At 36.9% G+C, this 20,945-nt stretch overlaps 1 protein-coding gene across 1 annotated transcript in view; it reads right to left on the reverse strand.

Annotated features, from left to right (window-relative positions):
• LOC131064790 (LRR receptor-like serine/threonine-protein kinase RGI1) overlaps positions 1–18,008 on the reverse strand; it is a 30,209-nt gene extending 12,201 nt beyond the window's left edge. Inside the window, exons 1-2 of the mRNA XM_057999061.2 lie at positions 17,805–18,008; positions 8,806–8,871 (exon numbers count right to left, since the gene is read on the reverse strand). Coding sequence (XP_057855044.2) covers positions 8,806–8,871; positions 17,805–18,008 — 270 coding nt within the window. The remainder of the gene's footprint in view (positions 1–8,805; positions 8,872–17,804) is intronic.
• Positions 18,009–20,945: the final 2,937 nt, after the last annotated feature.

A 20,945-nucleotide genomic window follows, 5' to 3' on the forward strand; every position in this document is an offset into this window, starting at 1 on the left:
CTCTCTCTCCCTCTCTCCCTCTCCCTCCTCTCTCCCTCCACCCTACTCTCCCTCTCCCTTCCTCCATACCCCTTCTTTTCTCCAACCCTCCCCCCTCTTCTCTCCCTCTCTCCCTCCCTCTACCTCTCTCCCTCTCTCTACCTTCCCTCTCCCATCTCTCCCTCTCCCTCTCTCTCCCTCCTTCCCTCTCTCTCCCTTCCCTTCCCTCTCTCTCTCCCTCCTTCCCTCTCTCTCTCTTCCTCCCCCTCCCCCTCCCTTCCCCCTCTCCCTCCCTCCCCCCTCTCTCTCTCCCTCTCACTCCTTGTCTCCTCTCTCCCTCCACCATACCCTCCCTCCCCCATCCTCCATACCCTTTCTTCTCTCCCACCCTCCCCCCTCTTCTCTCCCTCTCTCCCTCCCTCTACCTCTCTCCCTATCTCTACCTTCCCTCCCACCCTCTCCCTCTCTCTCTCCCTCTTCCTCCTTCCCTCTCTCTCTCTCTTCCTCTCCCCCCCTCTCTCTCTCTCTCTCTCCCTCCTTCCCCCCCTCTCTCTCTCTTCCTCCCCCTCCCCCTCCCTCCCTCCCCCCTACTCTCCCTCTCCCTTCCTCCATACCCCTTCTTCTCTCCCACCGTCCCCCCTCTTCTCTCCCTCTCTCCCTCCCTCTACCTCTCTCCCTCTCTCTACCTTCTCTCACCCCCTCTCTCTCTCCCTCTCTCTCCCTCTCCCTCCTTCCCTCTCTCTCTCCCTCTCTCCCTCTCCCTCCTTCCCTCCTCTCTCCCTCCACCCTACTCTCCCTGTCCCTTCCTCCATACCCCTTCTTATCTCCCACCATCCCCCTCTTCTCTCTCTCTCTCTCTCCCTCCCTCTACCTCTCTCCCTCTCTCTACCTTCCCTCTCCCCTCTCTCTCTCCCTCTCTCTCCCTCTCCCTCCTTCCCTCTCTCTCTCTCTTCCTCTTCCCCCCTCTCTCTCTCTCCCTCTCCCTCCTTCCCTCTCTCTCTCTCTTCCTTTCCCTCCCACTCCCTCCCCCCTCTCCCTCCCCCCTCTCCTCTCCCTCCCTCCCCACTACTCTCCCTCTCCCTTCCTCCATACCCCTTCTTCTCTCCCACCCTCCCCCCTCTTCTCTCCCTCTCTCCCTCCCTCCTTCCCTTCTGCCCCCCTCCTCTCTCCCTCACCCCTACTCTCTCTCTCTCTCTCTCTCTCTCTCTCTCTCCCTTTTCATTCACATTTTTTCTACTACCAATAGTGCATATGGGGTACTGAAACTATTAGTTCACTTCCCTGCCATAACCTTTTTAAGGCGTAGGAGCACATACGTGGTACTTATTACTTGTAAGCATGTATGGGGTACTAAGCCCATTATTCGCTACCCTACGATAACATTTTTTAGGCTTAGGAGCGTGTACACTCTACTTATTAGTACAAAATGGGAAAAAAGAATACCGTTGGGCTTGCCAACATTTTATGGACTAACAGCACATATGCGGTTATTAATGTAGTGCGTACGCGGTACATAGACATAGTTTTAGTTGCCCAAGAGCCTCAACGGCCTCAAAAGACATTTTTGAGGTCGTTGAAGGCTCCACTGGAATTGTTTCTGCACTTCTATCACTATTTTCTACATAGAAGTAAGTGAATTTTTTTGTTTTTGCATGATTTCAAATGATTGAATTGTTGTTCCTATTATTTTTGTCAATAGTATTGTGATTATTTAATAGTTTGATTCCAAAAAATAGTGATAAGATGCATATTTATGGTTATTTGTTTGTTTATGAAGTTTTGTTTACATATATATGTAATATGATTCTATTTAGGACAACTGATATCAACCATGGGAAAGAACAAGTGAGGAATGATGGAACAACGAGAGGCTCAAAAGCAAAGACAAAGGCAATGTATGAAGAAATTGCATAACATAAGAACAATGGGAGAAGAAGGTATGTCATCCTTAACATCTCAATTCGATTTACCAAATGAATATAATATACCTTCTCTACTTGATGAATTGAATGTACATTATGCACCGATGTTAACACCTCCTAGAATCATTCGTAGGAAACCAAAGTATTTGATTGACATTGATGAGAATATATTGAAGCCAATGCCCAATAAAATGAATGAATGAATGAACTTGTAGGAGAATGGTTAAAATAATATGGAAAAGCTATTTTGAAAACTTAAATCAAACTGCAAGATGTCAATTAATTGTTCAAATGATTAAAAATTTGAATTTTAGAGAGACAATGAAGGCCTAAGATCATCTGAAAGTAATAGTGAAAGAACTATTGTGAGAAATCTATTTGATGCATATTAAGCTATTGGTTCAAAATCACATACTAAAGATTCTAATGCTACTCGACGTGTCATTACATCAACCATAATGAGCAAGAAAATAAAAAAAGATCGTTTGATAAGCAAAACAAGTAAGTCATTAAACGTTAGTAGAACAACATTAAGTAAAGAATTAAAGAGGTGGGAAAAAATAGAGAAACCTAACCATAATTCTCTTTGGTCATTCTCGAGTAGACTACCACGCAAAGACAAGGTTGTTGTTGATGCACTAAAAACATTAATTGAAATTTTTTGGCATGACAACACAAGAGTTTCGCCCAACCAAAGAGATGTTGTTAGAAGGTGAATTAGGTCTACAAATCATGAGCCACATGCCAAACACTATTTGGATATGAATCAAACTAAATTTTATGAAAGATTCCTTCAAAAGTTTCCTCAAAGAAGAATTTCTCAAAGATTTTTTGAAATGACAAAACCTTTTTATATTAAGATTAATCATTTATGCACCACGTGTTGTTGTAGGATGCATATTGAATTTTCCATGCATTATGATATTTTTCATCATATTTGTTCTACTTTGCACACTAACGATGTTTTGTAGGAATGTTATATACAAGCACCTCCTAAGTCGGTAAGAGAATTTAGTTCAAGTGTGTTATGTAATAGACATGATGGTTGCATTTATTATAAGATGCCTTGTTTGGAAGGTTCTTGTGCTATATGTGGTGGTTTGCAATGTTTACCAAGATGTGTACATTTGGAGAGCACACATGAAATTGGTACGAAACTAGTTTCTTTTAGAAAATACAAAACAGTCACATATGGAGTTAAAGATGGAAAAGATTTGAAGAGATGTGAGCTAGTGAAAAATGATATATGTGTAGCTCAATTTATGAAAATGTTTCAAGAGAAACTATTTTATGAGTACATAATGCATACACATAGAGCTCGATGCTTAGATGAGCAATTCAAGTTATGTAAGGACACATTTATTCTTGGTACCATTGTCTCTATCATTGATTTTGCTGAAAATTATACACCACAACCTCAAAATAAAGTGCAATCCATGTATTATCACTCTACACAAGTTTTTATTTTTGTACACATAGCATCCATGGATGTAGATGATAGCACAGAGGAGGATAGAAAGGTTGTAAGAGAGTATCACTTCTACATAAGTGATGATCATAGTCATTCATCGGAGTTTGTACAAGGATGAATTAAAGTTTTCTATGATAGTTTAAGGGAAAGGAACATACGATACAACCGACACTTAATATGGTCAGATAATTGCACCGCACAATTCAAGAATGCAAGGATGTTTTATTGGTTGACAAGGATGCATATGAAAAGTGGTGTACAATATTTTTGGAATTTCATTGAGGTTGGACATGGTAAGGGAGAGCACGATGGTGCAGGAACATGTGTAAAAAGAGCCCTAGCTAGGGAAGAATTGAAGTACGAAGGTAGTGCTGAGTTGATAGATGCAAAAACAATTGTGCGATGGTGTAAGTCTACGATGGGTCCAGGTAATCTAGGTACGTCAATGGTTCGTAGATATTTTTGGTTGATCACTGAATCTAATATTGAAAACTATCTAGATTGTTGTACAGTTGTAGGATTGAGTGACATGCACTCATTTATGAGTTCAAATTCAAGTTCACTGGTAATTTATACAAGATAGATGGTATGTTTTTGCTCTTCATGCATGTATTGTTTATGGGAAGACTGTGAATCATAAGAGTGGGGTGACAAATGGTCTTGTAGACCGTTGGTTCCCATTGATTCATATCAAATTCCCAAAGCACTACAATTGAGCCAGATGGAGACATTAGTGGATTTTGATGATGTATTCGACCTAGTGGATTCAGGTGGTTTTTTGAGTTAATTTTTTTGCGAGTATTCTTTTTGGTTTATTTTGTTGTACATCATACCTCATTTTTGTTATTAATTAACACTTTATAAAATGCAGGTCATGTGTATGCAGTTGTTGTAGAAGAGAACAATGAAGAAGGAACATATTACTATTTGTGTCGTTGTGTTGAGCCAAAATGAAAAAAATGACAACCACAATCATTGACAAAGAGGGTATTGAGTACCCAATAGGGTCTGTTGTTGTGACAGGAACATGGCTTCGGAGATACCCTATCAAGAATTCTGATGTTTGGTTGTTCAAGGACTTTGAAACACACAGACATATTGTTCATTTCTCTAACCTTGTTGTTGCAACAAATATTCATTTGATTAAGTATCGTGGTAGACCTCATAACAAGATTTTATGGAAAGTTCATGAATCTGACCACAAGGCAATACTTGACACAATACATGTTAGAGCCTGATCCTAAAGGCTCACTTGATTGATTCTATGGTTCAGAGTAGAATGATTTTGAGAATTTTGTATAAATTGTCGACGAATTGTTCTATATTTGTTTTTTGTATATATAAATGCCCATGAGCTGATTTTTACATGTTTAAGGGCATAATTTTGTATATTTAACTGGGAATGAGCTGATTTGTACATATGTATATGCCCAATTTTATATATTAAAATGACAATGAGCTGAATCACACATATTGTAATGCCATATTTTGTATAAAAGCCCATGAGATGATTTTTTATATTAAAATGGCAATGAGTTGAATCAGACATATTGTAATGCCAAATTTTGTATAAAATCCCATGAGATGATTTGTAAGACATTTTTTTGTATAATCAAATAGCCAAGAGTTGATTTGACCATATTTAGAGGCAAATTTTTGAATAATATGTGAAAATATTTGGTGACTATTTTGTGTGTCAATGTTTTGCAACTATGTTTTGAGTATATGTGATGTGTCCCTGGTCAATCATGAGCATTCTTGATTCTTGTATAATCATGGAGAATTGTTTGAGTCATTATCGGGTCATAGGGGTCATAGATTGAGACTAGATACAATTTGAGCAAAAATTGTCATTGTTGTCAAAAAAATTGTCAAAAAAGTTGTCAAGCAACTTCTACATTGCGTTGGTAGGGTATGACTCTCGATGTTCTGATGCTTTGGGATGCATAATAGGGACATGCCTAGTGCAAAATTGCCCACCCAGATGCGCTTGTGACATCGGTTTGTGCACACAATGAACAAAATAAATTCTAGCCAATCCCGCAACTTTGCGTTGCATGCAATTGATGGCTTTTGCAACAGGCAAAAAAATGCTACCAATTGAAAATGGTTTTGAGTCGTCAAAAACCGAGATGGCCCATTGTAGAGGAGCCTCATGCAACCCCATAGGTTCAAATAGATTGACCATATATGTCCTGGATTTGAAGAAATAGTCTGTCAAATTTTGACAATTTTTTGGACTCAAGGCACTTGAGAGATCGCACTGGTATGGTATGACTCTCAACGTTTTGATGCTTTGGGAGGCATGACAGGGGCATGCCTAGTGTAAATCTTCCCACTTAGATGCGCTCGCGATGTCTGTTTGTGCACATGACGACCCAAATCGATTCTAGCCAATCTTGTAACTTTTCATTGCATGCAACTGACGGTTTTCCCAGTAGGTGAAAAAATGCTACCAATTGAAAATGGCTTTGAGTCATCAAAAATCGAGATAGACCATTATAGAGGAACCTCACGCGACCCCACTGGTTCAAACAAAATGACCACATGTGTCTTGGATTTGAAGAAATAGTCTATCAAATTTTGACATTTTTTTGGACTTAGGGCACTTGAGAGATCGCACTGGTATGGTATGACTCTCTACATTCTGGCACTTTGGGATGCATGATAGGGGCTTGCCTAACGTAAACCTACCCAATAGGATGCCCTCACAACATCGGTTTGTGCACACGATGAACGAAATCAATTCTAGCCAATCTTGCAACTTTGCATTGCATGCAACTGTCAGTTTTTGCAGTAGGCAAAAAAATGCTACCAATTGAAAATGGCTCGGAGTCATCAAAAACCGAGATAGGCCATTGTAGAGGAGCCTCACACAACTCCATGGGTTCAAACAGATTGAACATATGTGTCTTGGATTTGAAGAAACAGTCTGTCAAATTTTGACAATTTTTTGAACTCATGGCACTTGAGAGATCACACCGGTATGGTATAACTCTAGACGTTCTGACGCTTTGGGATGCATGATAGGGGCATGCCTATTATAAACCTACCCACTTGGATGCGCTCGCAATGTCGGTTTGTGCACATGATGAACTGAATCAATTCTATCCAATCTTGCAACTTTGCATTGCATGCAACTGATAGTTTTTGCAATAGACGAAAAAATGCTAACAATTGAAAATGGCTCCGAGTCATCAAAAATCAAGATAGGCCATTGTAGAGAAGCCTCACATGACCCCATGGGTTCAAACGGATCGATCATATGTGTCCTGGATTTGACGAAATAGTCTGTCAAATTTTGATAATTTTTTGGACTTAGGGCACTTGAGAGATCACACCGGTATGGTATGACTCTCAACGTTCTGACACTTTGGGATGCATGACAAGGGCATTCCTAGCATACAAATTCCCACCCGGATGCACTCGCGATGTCGGTTTATGCACACGATGAACCAAATCAATTCTAGCCAATCTTGCAACTTTGCATTGCATGCAACTGACAATTTTTAGAGTAGGCGAAAAAATGCTACCAATTGAAAATGGCTTTAAGTCATCAAAAAATGAGATAGGAATTATAGAGGAGCCTCACATGATCCCACAGGTTCAAACGGATCGACCATTTGTGTCCTGGTTTGAAGAAATAGTCCGTCAAATTTTGACAATTTTTTGGACTCATGGCACTTGAGAGATCACCCTGGTACGATATGAATCTCAACATTTCGGTGCTTTGGGATGCACAAAAGAGGAATGCCTAGCATAAACCTATCCACCCAGATGCACTTGTGATGTCGGTTTATGCACACGATGAATTGAATCAATTCTAGCCAATCTTGCAACTTTGCATTGCATGCAACTGACGATTTTTGCAACAGCCAAAAAAATGCTACCAATTTAAAATGGCTCCAAGTCGTTGAAAACCGAGATAGGGAATTTTAGAGGAGCCTCATGTGAGCCCATGGGTTCAAATGGATCAACCATATGTGTCCTAGATTTGAAGAAACATTCTGTCAAATTTTGACAATTTTTTGGACTCAAGGCACTTGAGAGATCGCACCGGTATGGTATGACTCTCGACGTTCTGACTCTTTGGAATGCATGAAAAGGGCATGCCTAGCATAAACCTTCCCACCTGGATGTGCTCATGATAGTGGTTTGTGCACATGACAAATAAAATTTGACCATTGCGAGTGTGAGGGTGCTCTCGCACTAAACACATATTGTTGTTTATATTCATATCGTCGATTTTTTTGTTTATATTCATATTGTTGATTACATATGCAAATATTCATTTAAATTTATAAAAGGGCAGCCACCAAATATATAGAATACACAATAATGAACTGAATACAAGGAGTTTTTTAGGGTTAATTCAACATTTTAGAAATTTTATCAAATCATATTCCACGATTGCAATGTTTTATATCATATATTTTTGTTGTTTATATTCATATTATTGATCACATATGCAAATATTCATTTAAATTTATAAAAGGACAATCACAAAACACAAAGAATACAAAATAATGAACTCAATACACATTTATTAGATCGAATATCGATATTTATATATATAAAAAAAAAAAAGGCATGTCTGCCAAGTTAATACAAGTATTACAAAAATGTGGCATATGCCACGTCCAAATTGATATACAATAAAAATGTATAATATATCTACATGTATTGGTCATTCTATGACCAAAAATAACACTATATGATCCTAAACTTGTGGTGGATCATCAAAATCAAGCCTCTTCGATGTAGTATGCAGCTCTGTAGATGGCTGCAAAACCACAATTCAAAAGACAAGTTAGAATTCTTTTGTAGAAAATAGTTCATAATTAACAACATAACTATTCATTTAACTATAATTCCTTTGCAATTGAAATTTAGATTACCTCATCAGCTGATCTAGGAGGTAATGCCTTCGCTCTCCTCTCCTTGTCACTCTTAGGAGTTTTCTTGAAGACATACTTAAATGGATCCACATTATGGCCGTACCGTGAAGGGGTCTATTGTAGATTAAATGTACAATTAATACAATGTACTAACATAAATATATCAAAAAAAATTAAAAGCTATAATATAGAGAACAATGACGTACCTGTGCCTGAGATGCTTCTCCAATGGACTGAGGATGGCTCACCATCGATGTAAAAAATGTCGCTATTACCTATACAAAAAATGTTCAAAGATTAAATACAATTAATATAATGATAAGTATTGAAGGTTAAAAACAATTAATTTTACATATCAAACAAAAGTGTACCGGATCTTGAGATGCTTCTCCAATGCACGGAGGAGGGTTCGCCATTGATGAAAAAGGTATGCATATTTCCTGTATGAAAAAAAATAAGATTATAATATATCACAAGTTCACATGTATGCGTGCATGTAATCATGAAATCAAGAAAATAAAGTAGGGATACATACCTCTGCCCTCTCTTGATCCACGAGCAAATCAGGCACATTCAACAAATCCATGTAGCTCAATAGCCGCTGTAAATGTAAAATAGACAAAAAACACTAATCAATCTACAAACCCCAACTAATACTTGATTTCAACATTTTCAAACAATTGTACAACTAAAAATGTGTTCAATTACCTTCTTCCCACATTTTGGCATCTTCGAGGAATTCTTTTTCTTAGGACGAGCCCTAGACATGTAGGGGGTACCCTAGAAAAACAAAATTAACATGAGATATTAGTACAAATAATAAATTAAACATAATTTTAAAAATCTAAAATGAAATGACTTGCATATTCCATCAAAACAATACATAAAAAGGGTTGTACAAAATATGATACCGTATAGCCTTGTAGGCCAAAATCGATTGCTGAAAGCATGATGTCATCAATCTGAGACATTTCGTCCCCTGTCAACACCTACAAACCAAAAATTGGACCAAGCATTAAAGATAAATAGTATATCTTGTACTTTTTTAAATTCAAAGTGTACTATTCTATTTTAACATGTTACAAAATTTATACCTCAGGCATCAAAGTTGCAGCTATAGTAATTGGAGGAGGAGTATGGGATACCACTGTTGCATCCTAAAATGCATATTATTTGTCTCAATTTAAATTGATGTATAAATGAAAATTCATTTATGTAATTACAAATTTAAAGTGACTGATAAATAAAATGCTATGAATTCAAATAAACACACCTGTGTCTGTCGCTCATGGGCAAACACCATGTCCATCAACTCATCTATCAGTGCAAAATCCTCAACCATGCAGTCCTGACATCTATTCCTGCAAATCATGCACAAATGAGATGAGGATCCATCTGCACCTGCTGCATCATCTATCCCCGAGCATAGCCCTAAGGAACTGACACACATATGTTGGATGGGCTCTCTGTCGCCAGCTAATGGTTCATCATCCACTACAATAGGGTGTCCTAATGATGTCCCATGCTGGATGATGGCACCAGTCAATGTTGTGGCCGCCTGAAGAGTCTATAGCTCCATCGACTCTTTCAGCTCTACTGGGACAACCTGATGCACCTTGGGTTTGGGTGCTAGGGGGCGGTGACTCTCCGCGGGTAATTGCCTACAGGCTCCAGGTCTATCTTGGGTAGAGCCACCACCTCTACCATGGAACTCTCTCATGTCAAAATAGTTTGGGTGCACATTGATGACAAACTCACAATATACTTTTCTCAAAAAATATAATGGCACCTCATAATTATTACAAGCTGGATCATCAAAGACCATCCACCACCTCTACCAAAAAAGATTCTTCATCTGCACATTGGCACACCAATGTATGGGAAACCTCTTTGCATTCAGAGGTAATGACTGACCAGTTTTGGGATCAACAGAAAGGGCACATATTTGTTGTTTAGTAGTATTTTTGTTTTTTACTTCATTGTATGATAGCCCATCGGTACTATAGAATTGACGACACCTATCCCTAAAGATTCCCCATTTGGTAATTTGTGTGGAAACAACTATGGCACCACTAGCTAATGTTTCTAGGCTAGTGGCGAGGGATTGATGATGCTCAAGTTTAGAAGTTTTCAATTTAACAATTTGTCTATTGATTTTAGACGTATTTTGTCCTAACTGATGAATTAATTGCTCCTGTGTTTCGGGTGTGCGGTCAAAAGGAGGAATTGGGGGTTGTTCTTGTGGGTTTCCAGGAGATGCATTTGGTTGTTCTTGTTGTGGATTAGAAGAATCTATTTTTTGAAAAAATAAATGAAAAAACCTAATCAAAATTAATGAAATTAAATTCAAAATGTTAAACAAATTGAACAAACGGGAAAGAAAGACATAAATAAACAAAAACTAACCTTGATCCATAGCTTGGACGACAAATCTAGCACCTTGTTTGCAGTTTAGGAGAGGAAATGAAAAAAAAACAAAGTAAAATGTGCTATTCATGGGTAAATGAGACCCATTTTTTTTTTAAAAACCTTTTTTAATAGGCACCGCTACGCGGTTATATTTGGATTATTAGTGCATATGCGCTCATTTTCCTATGAGCAGTGCGTACGCGCTCATTTTCCTAGGTGTAGCGCGTACGGGCTCATTTTTCTAAAAGCAGCACGTACGCGCTACCTTCTCTAGGCTCAGGAAGAACAAACCTAAGCGCGTACACAGGAATTTCAAATTTTAGAACCGTGTACGTGCTGCTTGTTTTCCCATGTTTTTTTTGGGTGGTGTCCACTTTTTTGACCACCATCTTTGTGTACATACCCCTATACATTGATGATTAGTGGTTGCAAATTAAAGGGTTTTTAGGGGGATGTTTGTAGTTGATTCATTTCAATTTACAAAGAAGTCTGCATGATAATTTGAGTATCTGTGTTGTGGCCAGTTTTTCAATTGTTCAGTGTTGTCGGAGTGTCTGTATTTTGATCTGCATTGCTCCGCATTGTAATATCTTGATTTGTGGATTTGGGAATATGTTCAGGACGTTGATGTGTGTGGGTGCCTGCAAGAAGTTGTGTCCACTTTCTGACCCAAAAGTGGAAGTTTTTCCTTTTTTTTTTTTTAATTTCTTTCTATTTGACCTAAACATTTGAATCACTTAAAGAACGAATCTTGGAAAAATTCAATAAGAGAAAATGTAGTGCTCGAAGTCTACTTTCCAAATATGTAATTTATTTTAATACCCAGATCTTAAAAATGAAGTTTGAATAGGCATTACTAAAACCTATAGTTTAAAAGTCACTTTTCAGGACCATACCATGCTAGTGTATAGCAAGCATAATTTAACCTATATGAAAGTATTTTTATTTATCTTTTTGAGAAAATATCTGCAACTCACTCACCTTTGATGAGGATATTTTTAGGTAATTTTTTTTGTATATTTTTTTTGGTTATTTTTTTTATTGGGCATAATCACTATTTTAAAAAATTCCCATGTACGACAAGCATAATTTGAACTAAAATTAACATTCTTTGATTTTTTTTTAAAACCGTATAGAATTGTCTCTATTTTGATGCCATATAATTTTTTTTCAAAAAACTTAAAGACAAAAAAATTATTAAAAAATTAAAAAACCCTATTATTTAAAGTTTATGGACCTCTTTCATTAGAATTTTTTTTAAAATTAAAAATTTTGATCCATTCTTTAAAAAAATATATATTTGGAATCTAGACAGTGTTTACTATAATGGGTTTTTTTTGTTTAAAGAAATTCTGACAATTAGGTGTTCAGATATATTTCTGAAGTCATTTTTTGTATGAAGTTTGATTTGGCCTTCAAGTTGTAAGTCAAACCAGTTCCAAGCCTTAGGTTCGACTCTCCAAACCATTTTTCAAGCCAAATTTTGAAGCTACAAGCAGGCTCCATAACATTTTTTTTACAAATGGGATCCCGTATCATTAATTAAAAATGCACAAACAAAACAGGATCTTGTTTTGAATTAAAATGGGATCCTATTTTGTTTTGCATTAATTTATTTTTTTCAAATTTCTATAAATAGGAGTTATTAAAAATTATAAAATATGTCTTCTTATGTGCAAGTTTCTACATAATATTTTATGATCTAGTTGTCCTTTGGATGCTCTTTTGTTGCGATTTCAGATCCATTTTTTGAAGGTGGCATTTACTGCATAATTTTTAGTCATGGGGTCTAAACAATGTCAGAAGAAGAAACAGAGGAGGGAAATGACCGCCGAGAAAATTCAAGCAAAAAGAGAGAAGGAGGCCAAATGTCAAAGAGATCGAAGAATGAGGATTTGACAAATGAATAATCCTGATGCTTCTGGATCCACAACAATGGAAGAGACAAACATTCATGATGATGCCTTGGGGGATAAGATGGACGTAGATGATGCAATTATGCATGATGTTGATGTGAATGAAATAATTATGAAGATTATTCCAAGTACTACATCCTCAAATCCAGGTACATCTTCAAATTATCTAGGTACATCTTGAAATCCTTCTCTGGAAGACATGGATAATGTGATTATAGGTGATATTCATATTGATGATTTAGTAGACGCTAGATATACCAATGTTGAGATTGATATAATTGTCCATGAAAATGAAAACCCTCATGTTGTTAAAGATGAAATTCCTTTGAATGTTGAAAGTGAAAATCCTTTGAATGTTGAGAGTGAAAATCCTTTTGAACATGGTGAAAATGAAAATACTCCTATTGTTGAAGATCAGGGAAACTTTTTTATAAAAATTGAAAAACATGTTTTGGATAATCTTCCTGGTAAGATTTGTTGGAGATAGATAAGAACATATGCCAATAGAATATACAAAGAACTCTTTTATCAAAAAAAACTTGCAATTCAATGTCAAATTATGATGAAATTGATGAGAATGTGGAAAATGAGAAAAGTGATGAAAAAACTAGGCATCTTTGTGAAACCATCAAAAAAAGAAGAATTAGTTAAGCATGTTATTTCCACTATTGCAAGTGCCATTGAATCTATCGGTATGAGTTGATCTATAGATAAGAATGCGGAATGATGAGCTATAACAACTGGCATAGTGAATAAAGCAACCTTGAATTAAAGGATGGTAAGCAACATTAGTGGAATTTTAAAGATGCATCCTAAAACATTAGTTATAGAAGCTAAAAGAAGAGATAGTATTGAAAATGTTCCAATCAACCAAAGTTGTAGTTTTAGTGGTAGACTTCGAAGGTCAGGTATGAAATTGAATATAGAAGTGAAATCTTTAGTTGTATTTTTTTGGCATGATAATACAAGGGTATCATCTAATGCTACAGATGTTCTAAAGTTGAGAGTGTGGTCAAAAATTCGTGACCCTCATCCAAAAACCTATTAGACACAACTCAAACCAAATTTTATAGAATTTTTTTGGATGAAGTTATGCTACTTGGAAATATTACTATAAGTCAAAGATAATTTGAAAAATGCAAGCCCTGGTATGTGAAAATTAATAAGCAAAGAATCTCTTGTTGTTGTAAAATGCACGTGCAATTTCGTTACTATGATGATGTTTTTCGATACATATGTTGTGCTTTGCATAGTAACATGCTTATCTAGGAATGTGATATTGATATGCCACCTGAATCAATCAAGGAATTTGTAGCAAGTTTATTTTGTGAAAGAATTGATGGCCAATTATTTCATCTACATTCATGTATCTCTGGACAATGTTCTAGTTGTGGTAATTTTTCATCACTAGTAGAATGTATGCATGAGAGTAGTGAAACTGATTTTGGACAACAACTAGTGGATGTTAGAATATTTAAGAATGTTGAGTATCCCTTAAAGGATGGGAAAACAAGAAAGAGTGTCGATTTAATCACATAGAAGGTTAGTGTACATGCATTCATGTCAGAATATAAAAGTAAGATTGTACCAAAATATGTGACACACTCTCAACATGTCAGATGGCTTGATGCTCAATTTCGGACGTGTAGAAATACGTTTCCAGTTGGAAGTATACTATCAGTGGTGGACTTTGTAGAAAACTATACTCTTAAGCCACAAGAGGAGATTCAATCTTAGTATTACAATTCCACTCAAGTTGCTATTTTAGTTCATATTGTTTATAGAAATGTACATGCTAGCATAGAGCATGATAGAAAAATCTTAAGGGAGTATCATTTCTATGTGAGTGATAATTGGATGCACTCGTCACAGTTTGTTCAATATTATTTCAACATATTTTAAAGAAATATAAGAGAAAAAAGAATCCATATGACATAACATCTTATATGGTTAGATAATTGTGCATGACAATTGAAGAATGCTTGAATGTTTTATTGGTTTAGCAGGACTCACAAGGAATACAATATCCAACATATATGGAGTTTTTGTGAAGTTGGACATGGTAAAGGAGAATATGATGGAGCTGGTGCATGTGTTGAAAGAATTCTTGCTAGAGAGAAATTAAAATTTGAAGGTAATGTAAAATTTAAAGATGCACGTACAATTGTGGATTGGTGCAATACAAAATTATCTACTAGATCAGGTGTGAAGTCTACAATTCAATGATTCTTTTGGTTAGTTGAAGAGGAGAACATTGTGCCTAGACTTGATTGTGAGACAATTAGCAGATCGACAAAATGACATTCATTTAAGAGTTCAAATGCAAGCACATGAACTATATGGATAAGGGAACTTGCATGTTAATGTCAGTTTTGTATTTCAAGTGATTTTGATGTATGTGAGAATATTGAATGGGCTGAAGATTAGAATCAAAGATCATTGACTCCTACTCAAGCACAAGATCAAATTGACACAATTGAAGATAATGATCAAATGTTTGCATCAAATTATTATGATCATGTTTTAGACCTTGTACAAAAAGGTAATCATTTAATTATTTTGTTTCATTTAATGAAATTAGTTTCAAACTTTTTTATATTTAATGTAAATTAAAAAAGGTGAATTTTTTTATTCTAAATTTTGATAATTTATTAATTTTTTGTTTGTAGGACATGTGTATGTTGTTGTTGCACTTTAGGGCAATGAAGAGGACACAAATTATTGGTTGGCTCGATGTTTTGAGACTAAACACAAATTAGTTAATCCTCGAGAAGATGATGATGGTTTTCATTATTCAACTGGTTCAGTGGTAGTTGTTGGAACTTGGCTAATAAAATATTTGACAAGGAAGAATGGTTTGCCTACTTTTGAAGATTATGAAACACACAAGAAGATAATACACTACTCATATTTTATTGTTGCATCAAATATACAACTAGTAAGCTATCGTGGCAAACCTAGTAATAAAAAGTTGTGGACAATTTCTATGGAAGATCACAAGACAATTATAGATGCTTTGGAAAAAAGAGAGGATATAGATGGTACAATTAAATAAGTATTTAAATAAAGAGGTATATATATATGTAATTTATTTTTATTGTACCATTTGATCTATGGTTTAAATATTATTGTTTGATATATAGGTCCACCCCCTTATTGAGATTACACAATTGTGGTACATGTAATGGAATAAGTATTTAATATATAGAGGTACGTATAATTGTTTTTAAAATTACTTGTCTTTCAAAAATAAATTGAGAAGTTGTTTTTAATACAAGCTTTCATAATTCATATAGAATGTGAACAACCATTTTTTACTTCCTTCTAGATTCTAATTTTTTTTGTCCCCTTAAGCCATGTCCTTATCAGTTTGATCCCCTTAGGCCACATGTCCCAATTGTACACCCATCCCTTTAAGCCTCATGTCCTAATAATTTATTTTCCCCTTAAGTCATGTCCTAATTAGTTCAAATGATCCCCTTTTAAGCTACATGTCCTATTTCTAGTTTGATCCCCTTAAGCCACATGTCCTATTTCTAGTTTTATCCCCTTAAGCCACATGTCCCAATTACGCCCATCACCTTAAGCTTGCCTCATGTGTCTTAATTAGTTAATTTCCCATTAATCCATGTCCTAGTTAGCTTAAATTCACCCACCTATTTTCTATATATAATATATATCTAACTATTTTTTGTTGTTGTAGGTTTATCTAACTAGTTTTTTGTTGTTGGTGGCATGTGAACAAGTTCATGAATCTTTAGAATTAAATCAAGATTTGCAATGAATTGGTAAGCATCATTTTTTTGTTAAATGTTTAGTTTTAATTTCTATATTTGATGTTTTTCAATGATAAATTGTTAAATTGCTTTTAATAAATTTTGAAACCATTTTGTAAGTTTCCATCTAGATTCTAGTTTTATGTCCCCTTAAGCCATGTCTAGGATTTAGTTTGATCCCCTTCCTCACCACATGTCCCAATTAGGTAGATAGATCCCCTTACAGTTTGCCTTGTCCTAATTAGTTCAAATGATCCCCTTTTATGCCACATGTCCTATTTAGTTTTATCCCCTTAAGCCACATGTCCCAATTTTACACCCATCCCCTTAAGCCTCATGTCCTAATTAGTTAATTTCCCCTTAAGCCATGTCCTAGTTAACTTAAATTCATCCCCCTATTTCCTATTTATAATATATAACATGTATGTACATGTGCATTAAAAAATAATATAGATATAAAGATCGATATATATAAATTTAAATATGTATAACAAACTGTATGTATGTACAAGAACCCATACCTATTTACCACGTGAATCATGATCTATGGGATAGTCATCGACACAAATAAAATCGACATATGATCCAATATTATCATGACCAGTGGATGCTCCCCATGGAATTGAATAGGATGGACCATGATGTGAACTCAAAGCAAGGTCTGGACCATCACGAGGGCCATAGCATAGTCGATGGCAACTCATACAAAAATGAGGTGCTGATGTATGTGGAATGACTGTACTCATGTCAACATCATCCTCACCTCCTAGTAGATCTCCACCAGTGTCAATATAGCCACCTACCAAATCAGATATCTACTCATTAAGGCTACTAGTGAGTGTGGTCGATGAGTCCAATGTGGAGATAACAGAACATTGATGAACAGTCATGGGTATAATAGGCATAAGAGCCACAATGGACTAGCGACGGGCTGGTCTATTGGGGTCAATACGTTCCCCCAACCTATCTTGTGGCATTTCACCACCAACACATTGGAATACTCCAATATCAAAATAATTGGGCTTTAAACCCAAAACAAACTTTGCATATAATTTTCTCAAAAAGTATAAAGGGCACTCTAAGTTGGCATGTGGTGGGGAGTCAAATACCATCTACCGCCGATCCCAAAAATTATCGGCCATGACTCAATGTGTACACCACCCCATTGATATGTGGGATTTGTTTGGTGGAATGGGTTCACCTATGATGGGGTTTGAAAAATATGGAACTAACTGAGCTTTGTCTATTTTTAAGTCCAAAATATCCCTATAGGAGAGTCCATTAGAATAAAACTGACGTCTCTCCTCTCTCCATGCTTGATGTGAATTGAGATCTGCATCTATAGACATAAATGCATCAATAACATTTTGCATCTTTGATGCAAAATGGTCCATGTGTGGGGACATATGGGGTGCTCTAAGGATCTCATTAACTTTCCCTTGTATGAGAACAACATTCTCATCAATAAGGGCTTGATATTGAGCCTCATTAGATCCAGGAGGTGGAGGTTGATGTGTGGGTGGAGGTGGAGGTGGGGGTGGGGGTGGGGGTAGACGTGGTGCACCATGAGCAGGGTCATCTAAGGGGGGTTGAGCCCTTGCTGCATTAAGAAAATCTTCTATATCAAACTCATCCATGATGATGTGTGTTGGTGTAATTAATTATTCATGTTGGATATTAATACACCTTACTTAAGTTTACTTAGGTACATGCATATCTTAATATTTTGGGTATGAGACACTTGGGTGTTTGTGCCACATTGGGATAGTGTGTAGGAGAATTTCCACATTTTATGGTGTGATCTTGTTACTACTCTATCATATCCACTTATTATGGAGTGATAATTCCACCTTCGATGGGTGATCCACCTCATGTGGAATATTTTATTGTTTCTCCTACCTACCACACCTAATTCCTACCTACCCTCATTTCTTATTGAGCCACATGTCATGTTTGTGTGCTCACATATCCATATAGACTTGCCTATATATGCAGGCTCATATTCATTGTATGAACAACTATTTTTATCTAGTGATGAGAATACAGTTTATTCTGGTCCTATATCTTGTCTCTCTATTTTTTACTTTTCATTGAGCTCTTGATCTTGACAAAATCTCACAAGGTATTAGAACCATTAGAGAGTCATTGATTCATCTTTGAGAAACATTATTGCGACGTCAAGGGGCAGATCTGAGGAGCAACATCTTTTGGAGGCATCCTAGACCAGATTCGACCTCGCCATTGCGTTCGGGTGGCCGTTTCCATGAATTTGACCATAAATTCGCCTATATTGGGTGAAAGTCAAATTTGGGGCTTGGAGAAAATTTTTGCCCAATTTGGATAGTACGGTATGGATTTTTGAAATATTTTTTTTTTGAATAAATAAAAATTTAGTTTCTTAAAAAAAATTATTTTATTATCTGCAGAAAAATAAATTTTATTGAAAAGTTAAAATATATATATATATATTATTGTGGGGGGTTGATTTACCCTGCCCCACCATACCATCCCTGTGTATTTGGTAGGACTTGCAAACTTTGTTGGCTCCCACACGTATTCCACTAGGGACCTTGGTCCTCTCGACATCGTACCCTGCAACTTTATTGGCAGGCATGTCGTACTCTCCCCCATGCTATTGCGTTCATTGTTTCCCGGTCCCTCCAACTAGCACCATCGACCATTGAGCCACTCCTCCGACCACCGCCCGTGGCCCTACCGACACCGCTCACCTCACCTCACCGCTGGCACCCGCGCTACAACCTCCAACCCCATCGCTAGTACTCCCGTCAGTGTCTACTCCTCCCGATGACAGCTGGCACTCTCACCAGTGTCTACTTCAGCCACTGACCTGTTCCCGTCGGCTTCATTCCAACATCGACTGTTCACCCACTGGTCTCTGTTCCGACGTTGACACTAGTACATTTAGGTCAAAATTTCGATGGCAAATCGTCAGAAGTCTGATGCATTTTTGTCGCACTACCGACAAAAAAAGCCATCGAAAACTTTTTGTCAGAAGTTCCGACTATCCTTGTGGTCATCGCAATTCCGACATCAGCCCCATCCTTTCCGACGACTGCCATTGATACTCATACCCAAAAAGAATACTGTCTCAATCTCGGGCTATCATCAGAATTCTCACATCAAAACATAAAAATTCTGACAGAGGAGTGTCATCGGATGCACAGAATCCTTGTCAGAACTCTCCTGGAGGCCATCATAATTTGAACCCCTTGGTGTCGGAATTACGATGGTCCCCAAGAGAGCTCTGACAAGGATGCTATGCATCCGATGACACTCCTTTGTTGGAATTTTTATGCTTTGGTGTTAGAATTCCGATGGTAGGCTGATTTAAAAAAAAAAAAAAATTATAGAAAAAGATTGGCATTGGTATCTCTATTCTATCTCTCTTCTCTATCCCTCTCTACTATCTCTCTTCTCTCTCCCCTCTCTAGGTCTCTTTCTCCATCCCTCTCTTCTTCTCTCCCTCTCTACTTCTCTTTCTCTACCCTCTCTAGGTCATTATCTCTTCCTCTCACCCTCTCTCTCTCTCTCACCTCTAGTCTGTGCATATGAGCCTTTCAAACCCACTTAGGGGTAAAATAGCCCTAAGTTGGCCTTATTTTGAGGAAAAATGCAAACGTTTAAAGGATAAAATCAGTAATTTTCTACATTGCCGACCCCAATCTGTGCAAACCTTCTTGTTATTTGTGCCTAAATCTATGCATGAGAGGAGTCCAAACACACTCAGCAAGAGAAGAGCACCTTAAGTCTACTAGAAGGAAGGTAAATTCATGAATTTAATAAACAATTATTGGGTTGGCCGACCTATGGAGGTGAAATGAAGGCAAAGGTAAAAAGGAAGCATACAAAACAAAGATCAATTGCTCATCAAATTCAATTTGCAACCAATTAAGAGGAGAAGAATTAGGGAGCAGGTCTCTGAATTAGGGTATAAAATCAGATTAAATTTATTTGTGATGCATTATTTGTTTTTCATTTCACTCACGATATGTTCTTTCTTGCTTTCAGGATGTCATGAGGACTTCATTACAGGGAAAAGAACACCATACCCATCACGTAGAGCATGCCAACATCATGCTTCAATGCAAGGATGAAGACACTTGATGAAAGGAGGCTTCAAGGCATGAAAGAGGACATTGGCATCATGGAGGGTTTTCACATCAATATCAACACCAAGATTCACAAGTTTAGGATGGCAACATGAGGAGCTAAACCTATTCAAAGCTTTCAACAATGCAATACAAAGGAAGGAGCATCTCAAGGTGCAAGGACAATGTCAAATGATGATCAAGATATTATGAGGATTCAACAAGGAAGAAATAGAAGACTATCTTGCATTCCCTTCGAAAATCCAAGAATAGCAATCAGTAGAATAAGGAGAAATCAATAAGGATTGCTTTAAAATGAAGGGATCTACAACACGATAGGCCATATGTAAGACACCAATCACCAATGATCAAGGTATTCAAGTTAGAGTTACAAAGGTGATCAAGGTTGGATAGATCAAGAATAAGTGGGTTCTACATCAAGCCTAGGCAATACAAAGTCTATAT

This window comes from Cryptomeria japonica, chromosome 4 (genome assembly GCF_030272615.1).
Source record: "Cryptomeria japonica chromosome 4, Sugi_1.0, whole genome shotgun sequence".
Classification (NCBI taxonomy): domain Eukaryota; kingdom Viridiplantae; phylum Streptophyta; class Pinopsida; order Cupressales; family Cupressaceae; genus Cryptomeria; species Cryptomeria japonica.